At 41.1% G+C, this 18532-nt stretch overlaps 1 protein-coding gene across 2 annotated transcripts in view; it reads right to left on the bottom strand.

Annotated features, from left to right (window-relative positions):
• Window positions 1–18532, bottom strand: part of dock5 (dedicator of cytokinesis 5) — a 208447-nt gene that overhangs the window by 63648 nt on the left and 126267 nt on the right. Inside the window, exons 30-32 of one of the 2 annotated variants that reach the window (XM_066643473.1) lie at window positions 16186–16286; window positions 15947–16005; window positions 15361–15515 (exon numbers count right to left, since the gene is read on the bottom strand). The exons of the other annotated variant lie outside the window; for it this stretch is intronic. Of the exons in view, the coding sequence (XP_066499570.1) occupies window positions 15361–15515; window positions 15947–16005; window positions 16186–16286 (315 nt within the window). The remainder of the gene's footprint in view (window positions 1–15360; window positions 15516–15946; window positions 16006–16185; window positions 16287–18532) is intronic. 2 annotated transcript variants of the gene reach the window in all.

The raw sequence follows: 18532 nt of genomic DNA, 5'->3' as shown, positions 1-18532 counted from the left end.
ACTCTCCATTATCGGGTGAGGAGCTCAGTGACTAGGGAGGAGCTCGTAGTAGAGTCGCTGCTCCTTCGCATTGAGAGGAGTCAGTTGAGGTGGTTTGGGCATTTGATCAGGATGCCTCCTGGACACCTCCCACTGGAGGTATACCAGGCATGTCCAACTGGAAGGAGGCCCGGGGTAGACTCAGGACACGCTGGAGGGATTATATCTCCTGGCTGTCCTGGGAACGCCTTGGGATTCCCCAGGAGGAATTGGTGAATGTTGCAAGGGACAGAGACGTCTGGGCTTCTTTGCTCGCCCTGTTGCCACCGCGACCCTGAAATGGAGAAGCGGAAAAGAAAATGTATGTATGTATGTATGTAAGTTTAGAGCCATTGCCTCAAGGCAGTAAAAAATCCATCTGAAGAATATTTCTATGTTTATATTAGCAAATTACACTCTGGGCATGAAAGACACCTCCAGCCTCTGAGCCCTGAAAATTGTGGAATGAGCTTAAGATTGCAGCCAAGGACAGAAATTACACACTACCTCCTTGAACTGCTCCACTATTCTTTCACAATGTGGAGGGATGGAGGTAAGTGCAGGGGACTTTATTGAACAACAGGTAAAAAAGAGTGGACAACACAGGAACTAAAACAGAGGAGCTACACAAAGAACTAAACTACAAAATAGAACTAGGGCTTACACAGGGAACTGGAGGGCTTACACAAAGAACTGGACTAAACATTACTGTCACATCCTGTGTTTGTTTCCCTAGCCATGTGCTCATTTAGCACATGGCTCTGTTTATTCTTACTGTCTCCGCCCTAGTCCCGCCTTAGCTCCGCCCTCTCGTCCGAGTCTTCTTTGTAGTCCTGCCCTCTCGTTATTGTCTCCAGGTGTTCCTTATCAGTAATCTGTGTATATATATTCCCTTTGTTTCAGTGTTCCCTTGTCGGTTCTTGTGTGTGTAGATGTGTGTTTCTCTTTCTTGGTGTCTCCCATGTCTACCCCTGTTCTCGGTTGTCTGTCAGTCTTCCTGTCTGTTCTTGTTTCATTTGTGTAACTCCTTGATCGTGTTTGTTTTCTTTTGGTCTTGTTAATAAAGATTACGGCTTCTCCACACCATTACTCTCCCGGATGTTGGGAAAACATTAAAGGAGGACTTATCAGAGAACAATACATGTTTCACATTGTCCGCATTGTGTTTCGTCCTTCTTGGTAGTATGCTGACATTACCCTGGATTCCGGGGCTCTTGATAAAACACAAAGACTTGCTGTCTTGGTCACAGATGTGCCAGCAAGACGTGCACCAACAATTTGTCCTCTTTTGAACTCTGGTATGTCACCCATAATGTTGTGTGCATTGCAATATTTTGAACAAAACTGTGCTCTTACCCTGCTAATTGAACCTTCACACTCTGCTCTTACTGGTGCAATGTGCAATTAATGATCTGGGGACGGAGATAGAGACAGGGACATCAAGAACAGACTGAAGACTGAAACAATGGCGGATAATCAGGAAACACAGAGTCAGGTATTACATACGATGCATCTCATTTTGGGGGCTGTATCTTTCTAAGGATGCATTTGTAGGCTGATTACATCACCACAATGTCCCATTTTGGAAACTCTTTCAAAATGCGGCTGTCAAATGCATCCTTTTCCAAAGAAACGAACAATGTAACAGGACTGTCCTTCCCCAGCCAAGATATCACATGGTTCATTGCATGCTGTGGCGATTTCAGAATACTGCGATGTCAGCAGAGGAGTGAATGGGGTGTTAAACTTACTGTACTTAACATCAGATAATTTATTATTCAAATATTAAGAAGGAGGGGTGGCACGGTAACACAGCTTCTAGTGTGGGTGTGTGAGTGAAAGTATGTGTGTGTGTATCGCCCTGTAAAGGACTGGCACCCCCTCCAGGGTATGTTCCTGCGCCCAGTGATTCCAGGTAGGCGCTGGACCCAGCGTGACCCTGAACTGGATAAGCGGTTACAGACAATGAATGAATGAATGCATATTAAGAAGGAAAATGTACTCTCATGAGCAAGGAACAGTTTGTTAAATGTGGGTAAATGTAGTGTTTATCTATGAATGAACCATTTTATCTCTCGTTTATCTCCCAAAGTGTTAAACAACACTGGCCTGTACAATTATTTCTGTAAAATACTGTTTACAGGAGAGTGCTGTTGAGCTCTTTTCACATCAAAAAGCTATCTCGTGGTAATAAATATAGACTTTCCCTTTTCCACTGACTTAAATGATCACTGTTTATTTTAAAGATTACTGTTAAGTGTATTGGGTGAGAATACACATCAGAGAAAATACATGACAGATGGAGCAGAAAGAGATTTTGGGGTCATAATGAGGTTTTTGTGAAAAAAAAAATTATTGAAAATTATTATTCATTCCTTCATTCATTATCTGTAACCACTTATAGAGTTCAGAGTGGGTCCAGAGCCTACCTGGAATCACTGGGTGCAAGACAGGAATAAACCCTGGAGGGGGCGCCAGTCCTTCACAGGCCAACACACACTCACACACACTGACACTTCTTTGAGTCGCCAATCCACCTAACAACGTGTGTTTTTGGACTGTGGGAATCAAACCCACAACCTCCAGGTCCCTGGAGCTGTGTGACTGCGACATTACCTGCTGTGCCTCCGTGCCACCCTGAAAATTATTATTACTATAAAAATAACCACAAACAAGCATATAAAGCCACAAATGTGTCAAAACAGTAAACGCAGTGGGAGAGCATTGAATCAACAGGACTATCTGTTTCAAATTACAATTTATTTTTAAACTAAACTAAAATTATGTATATAATTGTAACCTGTATTAAAATAGGGTCTGAACTAAATTTTTAGAATTTAAATAATCCAGATCTTTTTAGTGAAATCCAATTTAATAAAACACTTTCATGTCCAGCTCTTTTTAAAAGGCAAAAAATAAAATGAAAGCTTTGGCCCTCATTTAAGGTTCAGAAGCCAAATGATGGTAACAGCAGTCAAACAGGAAATCTGCATTAGAGTATACTGTCCCATTTTGGTTTGGCCTTCGAAGAAGACACTGAACAGCCTTCATAAGACAGACCTTTCTTAGGCCCTGAATTGGGACACACCTATTGTAAAAAGTTCACAAGGTCATAATTTTTGGCTGAAAAACAAATTCAAAAATAAGTAACAAACAGCAAAATCGCAAAGAAATGAAGTGTTTTTGGCTTTTGGGCGAGATATAAAATAAAATAAAAATCTGTATGAAAAATATAAAACACTGGGTTCTGAAGCATTTAAATTAACTCTTTATCAACTTAGTAAATATAAACCTTCATGTTTATAGTCAAAAACTTAAGAATTAGAAGCAAAATAATTATTTAATATATGTCTTTATTTAGCTATAAGATTTTGGAATTTGATTTTGGAGACTCTTTTTTTGAAATATTTGCACACAGCATTTACACAGCACAGTATTTTAATGGTGGTTGAGCTTGAGAGCCAAAGTGGATCAATTTACCATTTTGCAAGCGTGTTAAAAAGTTAAGAATTTTTTGTTTGTTTGTTTACAGAAATATTGCATGAAACGATGCTTATTTTGACTAGGTTTAGGACCTGAAACTACGGATACTGAAAGACTGTGCTAGCATTTCTCCTGCAGTGTTGCTATCAGTGTGTGAAGAGTGGGAGAAAAGGGTTGCATTGACAATCCAAAACAGGACTTTGAACACATTTTATAAGTGGTCAGAAACTTGTAAATAACTCATGAAAGAATTAAGTTACGTTAAAACACATAAAATAAAGCACACCATTGTTTTTCTTGTGAAATTCCCAATTAGTTTGATGTGTCACATGACCCTCTTTCCATTGAGAAAACAAAAGTTGGATCCAAAATGGCCAACATCAAAATGGCCACCATGGTCACCACCCATGTTGAAAAGTTTCCCCCCTTCCATATACTAATGTGCCACGAACAGGAAGTTAATATCACCAACTATTCTCTTTTTATTGAGGTGTATCCATATAAATGGACCACCCTATAAATATAATTAACCTTGAAAAAGATCTTTAATCCAAAGTTACGCCAGAGTTAGTGAACACACATTACCCTTTGTCATGGTGAGGAAAAAAGCCTCCACACCTGAACAATTAAGGACATGCACCTTCTTCCAAATCAATCAGTCTAGCGGCACTCTGAGGTAATACAATCTTTTGCACAATGGACAAATTATAATTTTCCAATTAGTGACAAATATTAGAAATACACAGCATTCACAACTCCACATGGGTTATTTGAATATAATTGTGTACCACAGGGCCTTTGCAACAATATTAATGTAAATCATGCTAAGCATATTTGGAGGCCTAAATTTCAGTAGGTCTATCTATCTATCTTTACACTTATATAGCGCCTTTCTAGACACCCAAGGACACTTTTACAATCCACACTGCTTAGAATGCTCACAACACTCAATCCACACACACACTGGCGAGAAGCTGCAGCCAAACGCGCACAGCGTACTCTCAACCAGGAACGACCGTCCACCTGGAGGACTGCATTGGGCACTAGGATTTCACCCAGGACAGAGCACCAATCTTTATCTGGGCATGCAAACATTCACTCACACAAACAGACATTCATTCACATACACACTCATACACCAGGACATTTTATTAGAGAAGCCAATTCACCTACCCTCCATGTTTTTGGACTGTGGGAGGAAACCAGAGACCCCGGAGGAAACCCACACAGACACAGGGAGAACATGGAAACTCCACCCAGATGGGAATTGAACCCAAGATCCCAACGCTGAGAGGCGAACATGCTAACCACTAAGCCACTGTGGCGCCACATTAGGCTACGTAAGGGTTGTTTAAATTGTAGTTCTCTGTAGATGCACTATTTAGGGAGTAAGGTGTTGTTTGGGTTAGTCTACATGAGATGCCAGGAAACAACCAAACACAAAACCAGCATGTTTTTTCCACATGGTACTGTTTCTCTTCTATTTCTTTTCTGAGATGGACAAGATATTGAAGTCTGTACCGATGTGATGCATAGTTACATTTCTGGAGAGGTGTGCATCAGGCTATACTTGTTAGACACTAGCACCTTTCCATCTTCAGACACCCATGTCAACATTTCTGCTTTCACGCAGTGATGTATCTGTTTGACCACAAGCTGCTCGCCCGATGTCATCTGCTCTCTCTTCTCGTGTACCTACTCCTCCCTTTCTCTGCGCACTCATGATTTGCATGGGAGCAGCCCTTGGCTCAGTCATGCAAGAACATCCTAATCTTTACTAACCTTGCTTCTTCCTTCGTAGACCCTTAGATTAATAGAACATAAATCACCCCTATCAATCGAATGCCCCCACCCTTTCCCTGTCATCCTGTAGATTTAGATAGCAGATGCAGGACTCATATATACCCTGTGCTTTCTTCAATAAAGTGGAACTCTCTTTATTCACTACCCTAGTGTCAGTGTCACTTGAATTCCCCAGATCCGGCTATGGAGGACAGTGGGCTGAAGGTAACTTAGAGGAAATTGAATCTGAGGGTCTTAGTGAATTTGGGCCAGTTTCTAACAATACCATAGGCTATGGTATAGGGTTCACCCCTACATACTGCCTATATACTGGCTTAACCCCCTGGATTTGGCACTCCCGATAGCGGGATAAATCAAAATTTGCCCCAAAAACTTAACACAACTCAGGAGCTTTTGTCCTAGAATCATTATAATCATACCCACACTCTAAAGGGTTTACTTTTCAAATATATTGTGGTTGAAAATGCATTTTTACCTGGTTGTTATAGAACAACAAGTAAAAAGAGACATGTCTCTGTCTGAGACTCAGACTGCAACCCATGATGGCCCACTCATTTATATACATATAATAGCTAATCCATCTGCTCTTACTGGTCTGAAAATGCTCATAAACAAATGCACACGACTATGTTTTCACACAGCGTGGAACTCAAAGATGGCACAGTCACGCATTACGGCTACCTGAGGAGGAACGGCTTCATTTTGTGATGAGAAAGTGAAATATATTTGATAAATTTTTCTGAAGCATGTTTGGACCTGATTAGCATTGATGTTATGATGTTATGTTTTTTTATGTTTTATAAATGCACAGTTTCAGCTGACCGGTAATAATAAAGTTTGGGTGCTCTCTGATGCTTTCAACAGTCATCTGAAACTCACTTGTATGGCTGTGTCATTGCTAAATAATGGAAATAGCACAGTTTTCAAGTTGGGGCTAATGGGCCATTATATTTGACAGTGGGGACCTGTGTATCACACCTATCTCATGAATAGTCAATGTCCACACCAGATTCATATAGAAGAAAAACTATCAGAAAGCTGTAAATATGAGTGTGTAGGCAACATAGATGTCTACTGTAACGTCCTGTGTTTGTTTTCCTAGACATGTGCTCATTTAGCACATGGCTTTGTTTATTTGTCCTTGTCTCCGCCCATGTCCCGCCTTTGTTCCGCCTCCTTGTCCTTTACCCTCGTTATCTGTTTCAGGAGTGTCTTGTCTGTTGATGTATTTAAGTCCCCTTTTGTCACTTCCTGGTATCAGTCATTGTATTGTATTGTTGTTTTGCTCTTTCCTGGTCTAGTCAAGTCGTTTCGTTTCCCAGTCATGTCGTGTTGTTTCCTTCCTTCTCCGTGTCAAGTCGTTTTGTTTAAATTCCTACTCTTGTTGTTTCCTCACTTCGTGTTTGCCCTTAAGTCCATTTGTGTTTGTTTTGTTTCTTTGTTTTCTAGCAAGTGCGTCCGCCTCCGTCAGTCCGCCCCGTGATTCGTGACATCTACAAAGTTCACTGTCACGCCTTCATCCTGACATGGCTCTGTTTGTTGTTGTCCATGTCTCTGCCCTTGTCCCGCCTTTGTTCCGCCTCCTTGTCTGCCATCCTCGTTATCTGTTTCAGGTGTGTCTCATCTATTCATGTATTTAAGCTCCCTTGTGTCACTTCTGTGTATCGGTCATTCGTGTTGTTCCTTTCCCACTACCAGTCAAGTCGTTTTCTTTTCTATTCATGTCGTTTTGTGTCATTCTCATTCTAAGTCAAGTCGTTTCGTTTCTCTCCCTAAGCCATGTCGTTTCTTTCCTCTATATCTTGTTTCGCCTCCAGTGTTTCCGTGTCTTAGTTTGGTCTGTCTGTCTCTGTCGTTTTCCTCATTTCATTTCCTATGCTTGTTGTTTCCGTAGTTGCCTGTCTTTGTTTTATTATATCTTTAGTTTAATTAAAAGTACTGTGTTTTAGCGTGTGCGTCCGTCTCCGTCAGTCCGCCCTCCGGGAATCGTGGCTTCCACGGCTGCTCCTGTCCCCGAGAAAGCGGCGTCCCCTGCCGCTTCTGTTCCAGCGAAGGTGGCCACCAAGGCCGCTCCTGTCCCTGTGAAGGCGGTCACCCAGGCTGCTCCCGTCCCTGAGAAGGCGGCTTCCTCAGTCGCTCCTGCTCCAGAGAAGGCGGCATCCGCCGCTCCTGCTCCTGAGAAGGCGGTGTTCCTCGCTGCGTCCATCCCTGCGAAAGCAGCGTCCCCTGCCGCTTCTGCACCCGTGACTGTGGCTCCGGCCGCTTCTGCACCCATGACTGTGGCTCCGGCCGCTTCTGCACCCGTGACTGTGGCTCCGGCCGCTTCTGCACTCGTGACTGTGGTTCGGCCACTTCTGCACCCGTGACTGTGGCCCTGGCCGCTCCTGCACCGGTGACTGTGGCTCCAGCCACTCCTGTACCAGTGACTGTGGCTCCAGCCGCATCAGTTCGTGTCCGTAGGTTGGCCCCTAGGACTTCGGGGCCGATTCCTAAAGTTGTGCCCAGGCTGGCTTCTCAGACAGCTCCACAGACTTTTGCCAGTCCTGGGTACCCCCAGGTTGTTTTGGTTCCCCTGTCTGTCCCTGTCTGTTCAATCACCCTGTCCAGGTGTGTCCACTCCTGTCCTGTCTAGTCCATTCCAGTCCCTAGTCCCGTCTCCTGTTTCATTTTGTAAGTCACCTGTCCAGTCTCTTGTTCAGTCTCCTGTACCAAGTCGAGTCCCCAGTTTCCGGTCCTGTCAAGTCCCCAGCTCCATTTCCTGAGTCTTGTCTCCAGTTGGTTCGTTGTCTTGTTTTCCATGCCCTCTCCTGTGCCAGCTCCTGGGGGGTTTAGGTGTACGCGCCCCAGGAGTTGCGCGTTCAGGGGGGGACATCTGTCACGCCCTCGTCCTGTCATGTCTGTTTTCCCCGCCATGTGCTCTCTCAGCACATGGCTCTGTTTGTTGTTGTCCATGTCTCCGCTTAACAAAGGCCGCCCTCCGTGAATCATGACATTCACAATGTGTTTTTTTTTTCATTATATATCAGCACCTGGTTTTTGGGAAGTCCACGTTTAGAGTTAATTTAAACAAAAAGCAGGGAAATTTGTTAAAATATCAAGGCATGTCAGATCACCTCAGACATGGCCGAAAAGCCTCAGACTCCAGGGGGTTAAGGGAGCATTGAATTAAGCTCAATAAAAATGTGTTTGATGCTAACATCAGTAAGGTTTCTAGAACATATCACGAGTAAAGACAGAGTGTCATCAGACCCTGACAAAATTAATGTCATTGTTGACAAGACAGCATCTTATGGCAGTTCTATGTAGTCTCACATTGCCAGTCTCTCTAGGGAGAGTCTGGTACCTTTTGCCATGTAAAGTGGCTATGAACCGCCTACTGCAGGACAAGAAATTTGACTGATACGCAAAAGGACCAATCACAAGTCTGCTATATTGGCGGAAGGAGGCAGTTTTTACGATTGTGTAGTGGAGTATGGATCGAATAAAGAAATGAAAAGTTCTGAATGAAAGACTCTCCACTCTGAATAAGGATTTCTTGGGACAGAACCCCACATTCCACAAAATTGTGTGTGTGCGTACAGACTCTGCACCCCTCCCCACACACACTCACAAACTCACGCACATCAAAGGCTGACCAGGACGCTTGTCCATGACCCCCTCCTCTTCTCCATGAATGGAAAGATAACAAGCCAGTTTATGACGTTTTTAGGCAAAAAGAAGATCAAACAAAGTGGTGAAGACTAGGATTAACAACCCAGTTTTATTACGAGCGGCGTCAAGATGGCACTGATTATCGTCTGCAAATCACACAGATGGCACACAGAATTGACCTCGCACTGAACTCCTGAAAACCCGATCCGAACCAAACGAATAACATGGACCAACAGCAACCCCAAGTGGACATTTGCGAAATCATGTTTCGCCCTGCTGCCGTCTAAATACATAACGGACTTAATCGAGTATTTATAAATATGTTTATGCAATATGTATGAATGTTACTCTCTGTTGTTCTCAAAGTGAATGTCTACTAACTAATGAAGTGATGTGTATTACTGTTTCAATCATGAAGGAAAATTTCTGTCTCTGATTAGGAAAACGAATTAGTTTCTAACTTCCAGCATAATATTGTAGTGGGATGTAATCGTAAAATACCCAAGATATATATACGTAGATATTTGATATTAATAATCCAGGACACTCATTGTGCTATACCACAAGCATGTATAAGTAATTTTTACGTTATTCAGTTTCATGTGTATACGTGAATCTTTTCTCTCTCTCTGAAATGTGAAACAAGTCACGTGAGCCTCAGACCCAGGATCCAATCAAAGGAAGGATACCTCCCAAATAGGCGTGACCCCGCCACATCTGAAAAGGGGATGCCTGACTCTTCTTCTGGGCTTTTTTCTTCTTCTTCCGCTACGCTCTTCTGCGACCCTCTCCTCTTTTCCGCTACGCTCCTCATGTCGCGCTCTTCCTTCTTCCTTACGCCGATGAAACTACTCAAAGACTCTAACTAAGGACCTCACTCAACTTCCAAGGGACGCCTTGTGCTAGTTAGCAGTGTGAGACAGAAACTACAGCGTAACTTCGAGTAACTCTCAGTAATCATTCTGTTACTTATTTGTGTTCATGTTTTGTCGCCCAATCCAAGTTTAATCTCACGACTGATCAAAGTAGGTAAAACTTATTCGTGGCCAGAGTAAGAAACACTGCCGAAAATAGTAAAATAAGCATAAGCTTATTAATTTGATTTTTAGTTCTGGAGACTGCAAGGACCAGCAAAACTTCTCGTCCAAAGCTTCCATATGGATGGAACCTCCCACTCAGGACAGTTAGCCAGAGGAAATCCTTTCATCTGCGTCACCACGCTCTGGGTACGCCCTAGGCGGCCTGACTCGCGTGTGACTAAAATCCACGCTGACCCAGCCTGAAAGCTTCCACGGAAGAACTGCGGGAACTAAGCGGGACTCTCTCCCATAACCTCAAAGCGCCTCTGTACCCATCGAGTGGTTGAGATCGACAGAAAAGTAAGCTAAAACTACGCACTTCCAGAGCTGAAAAATGAATTAAATCTCTTGATAAATTCATACATTAATTAAATCTCATTTAGCAACACATTAGTCAAGTCATATCGCCTAGCCTATCTTTAAATTCGAACTAGTTTGACCTGCGTTGATCCAGTGAGAATTTCTAAGATCGTGCTATGTCTAGTAAATAGTCTCTTTTCTTTTAATAAAATATTTCCATTATTCGAAATAACAGTGTGTGGAGTCTGTTCATTAAAAGTCTGAAAATCCTGAAGAACTCACGTAGTGATGACAGTATTCACTCTCTAACTACTTGTTAATGTTTTGTCATTTAAGTCAATCATAACAATAACAATTATTATCATTAGTCAAAATGTCATTAATCAGAAGAGTTTGAATAAGGTCAAACGCTACAAATACAATATATAAATATATATATATTATATATATTTATATACATACACTACAATTGATGTCAGACCAGTAAGAGCCAGTACAAAATGATACACAGACGTGCGTATATGCATATATACAGAGAGCCAATTTGAATGCAACTGGCAGAATTCTAACAGTGAGGCCAGGTTAGTGCACTGAAGGTATCAGATACTCCTTGTGGATAGAGAATCTGTGGCTGAGAATAAGTCCTATAATTCCATTTCTCTGTTAAAAAGGAACAAGTCTTAGTCTATTGTCATTTATAAAGTAGTAATAGAGCTGAGTGTTAGTAGGGTGTGTAAGGCATCAAATTTCTCTAGTAGGGTTTGGTGCTTGATCACCCATTGGCTTTTCTGAATCTGCTCTGCAGGTAGTGTTTTAAACTGAGGTTACACTTACACATACTATTGTGTACGAACTGAGACAATCTTGCTTTAATGAGGTTTTTTTTATTGTTTTGGCTTTTAAAACTAATCCATTTATTTAATTTTTTTTAAGTGTGTGTGTTTTTATTCACTGCCATGGATGGGAATCAAAAGACACATTTCATTGTACATTATATAATGACCAATCACCCTGTCCAGGTGTGTCCACTCCTGTCCTGTCTAGTCCATTCCAGTCCCTAGTCCCGTCTCCTGTTTCATTTTGTAAGTCACCTGTCCAGTCTCTTGTTCAGTCTCCTGTACCAAGTCGAGTCCCCAGTTTCCGGTCCTGTCAAGTCCCCAGCTCCATTTCCTGAGTCTTGTCTCCAGTTGGTTCGTTGTCTTGTTTTCCATGCCCTCTCCTGTGCCAGCTCCTGGGGGGTTTAGGTGTACGCGCCCCAGGAGTTGCGCGTTCAGGGGGGGACATCTGTCACGCCCTCGTCCTGTCATGTCTGTTTTCCCCGCCATGTGCTCTCTCAGCACATGGCTCTGTTTGTTGTTGTCCATGTCTCCGCTTAACAAAGGCCGCCCTCCGTGAATCATGACATTCACAATGTGTTTTTTTTTTCATTATATATCAGCACCTGGTTTTTGGGAAGTCCACGTTTAGAGTTAATTTAAACAAAAAGCAGGGAAATTTGTTAAAATATCAAGGCATGTCAGATCACCTCAGACATGGCCGAAAAGCCTCAGACTCCAGGGGGTTAAGGGAGCATTGAATTAAGCTCAATAAAAATGTGTTTGATGCTAACATCAGTAAGGTTTCTAGAACATATCACGAGTAAAGACAGAGTGTCATCAGACCCTGACAAAATTAATGTCATTGTTGACAAGACAGCATCTTATGGCAGTTCTATGTAGTCTCACATTGCCAGTCTCTCTAGGGAGAGTCTGGTACCTTTTGCCATGTAAAGTGGCTATGAACCGCCTACTGCAGGACAAGAAATTTGACTGATACGCAAAAGGACCAATCACAAGTCTGCTATATTGGCGGAAGGAGGCAGTTTTTACGATTGTGTAGTGGAGTATGGATCGAATAAAGAAATGAAAAGTTCTGAATGAAAGACTCTCCACTCTGAATAAGGATTTCTTGGGACAGAACCCCACATTCCACAAAATTGTGTGTGTGCGTACAGACTCTGCACCCCTCCCCACACACACTCACAAACTCACGCACATCAAAGGCTGACCAGGACGCTTGTCCATGACCCCCTCCTCTTCTCCATGAATGGAAAGATAACAAGCCAGTTTATGACGTTTTTAGGCAAAAAGAAGATCAAACAAAGTGGTGAAGACTAGGATTAACAACCCAGTTTTATTACGAGCGGCGTCAAGATGGCACTGATTATCGTCTGCAAATCACACAGATGGCACACAGAATTGACCTCGCACTGAACTCCTGAAAACCCGATCCGAACCAAACGAATAACATGGACCAACAGCAACCCCAAGTGGACATTTGCGAAATCATGTTTCGCCCTGCTGCCGTCTAAATACATAACGGACTTAATCGAGTATTTATAAATATGTTTATGCAATATGTATGAATGTTACTCTCTGTTGTTCTCAAAGTGAATGTCTACTAACTAATGAAGTGATGTGTATTACTGTTTCAATCATGAAGGAAAATTTCTGTCTCTGATTAGGAAAACGAATTAGTTTCTAACTTCCAGCATAATATTGTAGTGGGATGTAATCGTAAAATACCCAAGATATATATACGTAGATATTTGATATTAATAATCCAGGACACTCATTGTGCTATACCACAAGCATGTATAAGTAATTTTTACGTTATTCAGTTTCATGTGTATACGTGAATCTTTTCTCTCTCTCTGAAATGTGAAACAAGTCACGTGAGCCTCAGACCCAGGATCCAATCAAAGGAAGGATACCTCCCAAATAGGCGTGACCCCGCCACATCTGAAAAGGGGATGCCTGACTCTTCTTCTGGGCTTTTTTCTTCTTCTTCCGCTACGCTCTTCTGCGACCCTCTCCTCTTTTCCGCTACGCTCCTCATGTCGCGCTCTTCCTTCTTCCTTACGCCGATGAAACTACTCAAAGACTCTAACTAAGGACCTCACTCAACTTCCAAGGGACGCCTTGTGCTAGTTAGCAGTGTGAGACAGAAACTACAGCGTAACTTCGAGTAACTCTCAGTAATCATTCTGTTACTTATTTGTGTTCATGTTTTGTCGCCCAATCCAAGTTTAATCTCACGACTGATCAAAGTAGGTAAAACTTATTCGTGGCCAGAGTAAGAAACACTGCCGAAAATAGTAAAATAAGCATAAGCTTATTAATTTGATTTTTAGTTCTGGAGACTGCAAGGACCAGCAAAACTTCTCGTCCAAAGCTTCCATATGGATGGAACCTCCCACTCAGGACAGTTAGCCAGAGGAAATCCTTTCATCTGCGTCACCACGCTCTGGGTACGCCCTAGGCGGCCTGACTCGCGTGTGACTAAAATCCACGCTGACCCAGCCTGAAAGCTTCCACGGAAGAACTGCGGGAACTAAGCGGGACTCTCTCCCATAACCTCAAAGCGCCTCTGTACCCATCGAGTGGTTGAGATCGACAGAAAAGTAAGCTAAAACTACGCACTTCCAGAGCTGAAAAATGAATTAAATCTCTTGATAAATTCATACATTAATTAAATCTCATTTAGCAACACATTAGTCAAGTCATATCGCCTAGCCTATCTTTAAATTCGAACTAGTTTGACCTGCGTTGATCCAGTGAGAATTTCTAAGATCGTGCTATGTCTAGTAAATAGTCTCTTTTCTTTTAATAAAATATTTCCATTATTCGAAATAACAGTGTGTGGAGTCTGTTCATTAAAAGTCTGAAAATCCTGAAGAACTCACGTAGTGATGACAGTATTCACTCTCTAACTACTTGTTAATGTTTTGTCATTTAAGTCAATCATAACAATAACAATTATTATCATTAGTCAAAATGTCATTAATCAGAAGAGTTTGAATAAGGTCAAACGCTACAAATACAATATATAAATATATATATATTATATATATTTATATACATACACTACAATTGATGTCAGACCAGTAAGAGCCAGTACAAAATGATACACAGACGTGCGTATATGCATATATACAGAGAGCCAATTTGAATGCAACTGGCAGAATTCTAACAGTGAGGCCAGGTTAGTGCACTGAAGGTATCAGATACTCCTTGTGGATAGAGAATCTGTGGCTGAGAATAAGTCCTATAATTCCATTTCTCTGTTAAAAAGGAACAAGTCTTAGTCTATTGTCATTTATAAAGTAGTAATAGAGCTGAGTGTTAGTAGGGTGTGTAAGGCATCAAATTTCTCTAATAGGGTTTGGTGCTTGATCACCCATTGGCTTTTCTGAATCTGCTCTGCAGGTAGTGTTTTAAACTGAGGTTACACTTACACATACTATTGTGTACGAACTGAGACAATCTTGCTTTAATGAGGTTTTTTTTATTGTTTTGGCTTTTAAAACTAATCCATTTATTTAATTTTTTTTAAGTGTGTGTGTTTTTATTCACTGCCATGGATGGGAATCAAAAGACACATTTCATTGTACATTATATAATGACCAATAATTGCAGAAGTAATTTAATTCCCATCATTAATGTTAGCATTGTTCAAGCCAAGAATGTATGTTTATGTAAGTATCTAACTACCTAGGTTGCTTAATACATTTTATTACCTTTCTGAATTAAGCTGTGGGATAATTTTGTGGGAAATTCAAAATTTTATGTACATATGGATTTTCAGGACACATACACTATCAAGTGTAGCTAACAAGCTATCAAGGTACAACATTTTAAAGCAGTTTTATTGCTGAGTTGTTCAAATTTTCTGAGGTCATATCACATACCACCAGTTATCATCCCATGGAACATATGCATTTGAATGTAGCGAATAAATTTGTTCATATAATATATGTAACTACTTTGTGAGCTCATTGTATTTAAGGACTATAAGACTAATCAAATATCTGTGCTGTACTGGTTTCCTTTTACATCATGGAGAACATTTGACACCCCTCCCTCAATTGTCACTGTATAATATTAACTTTTCTCTGGACATACTATTGCTGCAAATATTAGTCATGTATAGTCTAGTCACATAATGTTAACACTTGACCAGTGTTTCTTTTCCTCAAAAGTCTCACCATTTGGAAGGTGTGGTTGGGATTAAAGTGGTGTTCACACTGCATCATGTCAAAAAAAATTGGGATTGTGGCTTTCCTTAACTCTGGCTCTGGAACTAGTGTGACCTGCAAAACTGGGCCTACCATGGCAGGTATAAACTTCATCTTATGGGGACCTGATGAACACAGAGACACAAGATTAAAACAAGTACATTGCTGATGCAAGAATGTTCTAAATCCCACCTGATGAATGTGATGTTTGTTTGGACATCAAGCTAACAATTACCTGCAGAAAACAATACCAACAAAAGTGGAAAAATTAAGTGTTTCACAACGAACCTTTGAGCCACTGAATTGGGGTAAGGTTTTTTAAATGAAAATTTTGCTGTGTGTTTAGTTAATCAAAAAGCACACATACTGCACATATTTTAATATTTTTAATATATGTTACTTTTAGTGAGCTAGATACAGCTGGAAAATATTACAATGCAAAAAAAAAATTTACAGAAACATATTCTGCACCAATAATATGTTTCAGAGTGAGGATGACCTCAGTTTATATTTTTTCTGTGTTTATTGCTAACAAAACCAAAAGACAGGTCCCTACCAAGATTGTACCACATATCTCGTAGTTTAAAACCAATGCTTTTCCTCATGTCTCCATACCTGCAAAGAAAAATATTACTGACGTTAGCATGCAGAACACTTAGTCCAAACAGCAAAAAAGGCAATGAGGATATAAAATAGAGAATATTTATAAATGTGCATATGCCTTTTGAAATACATTTTTTTTCCATTTGGTATAACAAAGTAATGGTGCTATATTCTTAAAAAATGTTAACTTACTTGTTGAGTATTTTATTGCGTTTCTGAGGGGAGAAGGTCTCCAGTTGCAGTGACTTGTGGGTAATCAATGCAACAGTGAGGTGAAAGTAATTGGTCCAAAGCTATGCAGCAATAAGAGAAGGAATTTTCTTTACAGAAACAAAGTACAGTGAACAACCATAAAATTATAAACATCTCCTTGTTTCTACATTCACTGTCCATTCTCTGATTTACAATGACCATCCAGTAGCATTTTGTAGTTTTATAACTACAGAATATGGGCCGTTTGTGGCTCCATATACTTTATCTCCCCACCTTTCACCATGTTCTTCAATTGTCAGGACCACCCATGAGCCGGGATCAGTTGGGTGGTGTATCATTCTCAATAACAAGTTTTAAATTTCAAATATCATAATTGTTTTTAACTGATGTTCAGGGAATTCTGAACAATGTACTATTGGCTTCATTGTTTAAATTCTATGAGTAATAGGGGTGGATGATATAATATCGTTCATGGTAATACCGGTATGGTTTTTAATTCGATAAGATTTTTGCCATATCGCGATATCGTGACGTAAGTGCGACCTTCTCACGCAGGCGTGTTAACTCTGACTTCAGCTCAAGCTACAGCTGGGGCGATATATAGATACATTCCACAATATTTTTTTTTACACGATTTTGAAAGTGACCTCATTATTATTATTGGTGTTAAAAATAAACATTAATACTTTGACATTATATTTTGTTATAGTTTTCATAATATTGTATCGTATAGTATATCGCCATGTAGTGGATTATGGATCGAATAAAGAAATGAAAAGTTCTGAATGCAAGACTCTCCACTCTGATAAGGATTTTTTTTTGGAACAGAACCCCACATTCCACAAAATTGCGTGTGTGCGGAAAGACTCTGCAACTCCACACACACACAAACTCACGCACATCAAAGGCTAAGCAGGACACGTTCCGTCTTCTTCAGAAATGGAAAGAAAACAGACCCAGTTTATGACGCTTTTAAGCCAGAAGGAGATCAAACAAAGTGTTGGAGAATGGGATTAACGAACCCAGTTTTATTTGCCTTCAGCGTCAAGATGGCGACTGATTATCTTCTGCAAATCGACAGATGGCCCCCAGAATTGACCTTGCGGTGAACTCCCATAACCCAGCTCAAACCAAACAAATAGCATGGACCAACAGTGCCCCCAAGTGGATGTTTGCGAAATCATGTTTCGCTCTGCCGCCTTCTAAATGCATAACGAGTGTTTATAAACATTTTTATGCAATATTTATGAATGTTACTCTCTGTTATTCTCAAGTGAATGTCTACTAACTAATGAAGTGATGTGTATTACTGTTTCAATCATGAAGGAAAATTTCTGTCTCTGATTAGGGAAACGAATTAGTTTCTAACTTCTAGCATAATATTGTAGTGGGATGTAATCGTAAAATACCCAAGATATATATACATAGATATTTGACATTAATAATCCAGGACACTCACTGTGCTATACCACAAGTATGTATAAGTATTTTTTACTTTATTCAGTTTTCTATGTACAGGTGACTCTCTTCCCTCTCTGAAACGTGAAACAAGTCACGTGAGCCTAAGACCCAGGATCCAATCAAAGAAAGGAGACCTCCCAAATGGGCGTGACCGCGCCACATCTGAAAAGCGAGTGCCCAGCTCTAAGCTCGCTCTGTTCAGCCCTGTTCTACTCTTTCCGCTTCGCTTTTTACGCTACACTTTTTTACGCTCCTCAAGTCGCCCTCTCTTCACTTCACTTGCGACGCTCTACTTCTTCTTACGCCGACAAACTACTCTCCAACTGAACTTTATAGAGGACCTCACTCAATTTCCAAGGGACGCCTTGTGCCAGTTAGCAGTGTTATACAGAAACTACAGAGTAACGTCGAGCAATTTTCAGTAATCTTCTCTTTGTTTATTTGTGTTCATGTTTGTAGCCCATCCAAGTTTAATCTTACGACTGATCAAAGCAGGTGAAACTTATTCGTGGCCAGAGTAAGAGACACCGCCGAGATAGAGGAAAATCGTAAAATAAGTTTAAGCTTATTAATTCGATTTTTAGTTCTGGAGACTGCAAGGACAAGCAAACTTCTGTTCCAAAGCTTCCATATGGATGGAACATCCCACTCAGGACAGTGAGCCAGAGGAAATCCTTTCATCTGCGTCACCATGCTCTGAGCACGCCCGAGGCGGCCTGTCTCGAAAGTGACCAAGTCTATGCTGACCCAGCCTGAAAAGCTCCCACGGAAGAACTGTGGGAACCAAGCGGGACTCCGCTCTCCCATAACCTCAAAGCGCCTCTATAACCCATCGAGTGGTTGAAACCAACAGAAAAGTAAGCTA

The sequence above is a fragment of the Hoplias malabaricus genome, chromosome 14 (genome assembly GCF_029633855.1).
Source record: "Hoplias malabaricus isolate fHopMal1 chromosome 14, fHopMal1.hap1, whole genome shotgun sequence".
Lineage (NCBI taxonomy): Eukaryota > Metazoa > Chordata > Actinopteri > Characiformes > Erythrinidae > Hoplias > Hoplias malabaricus.
Note: the sequence above shows the minus strand (reverse complement) of the source record. Positions and strands in the feature narration are given on the sequence as shown.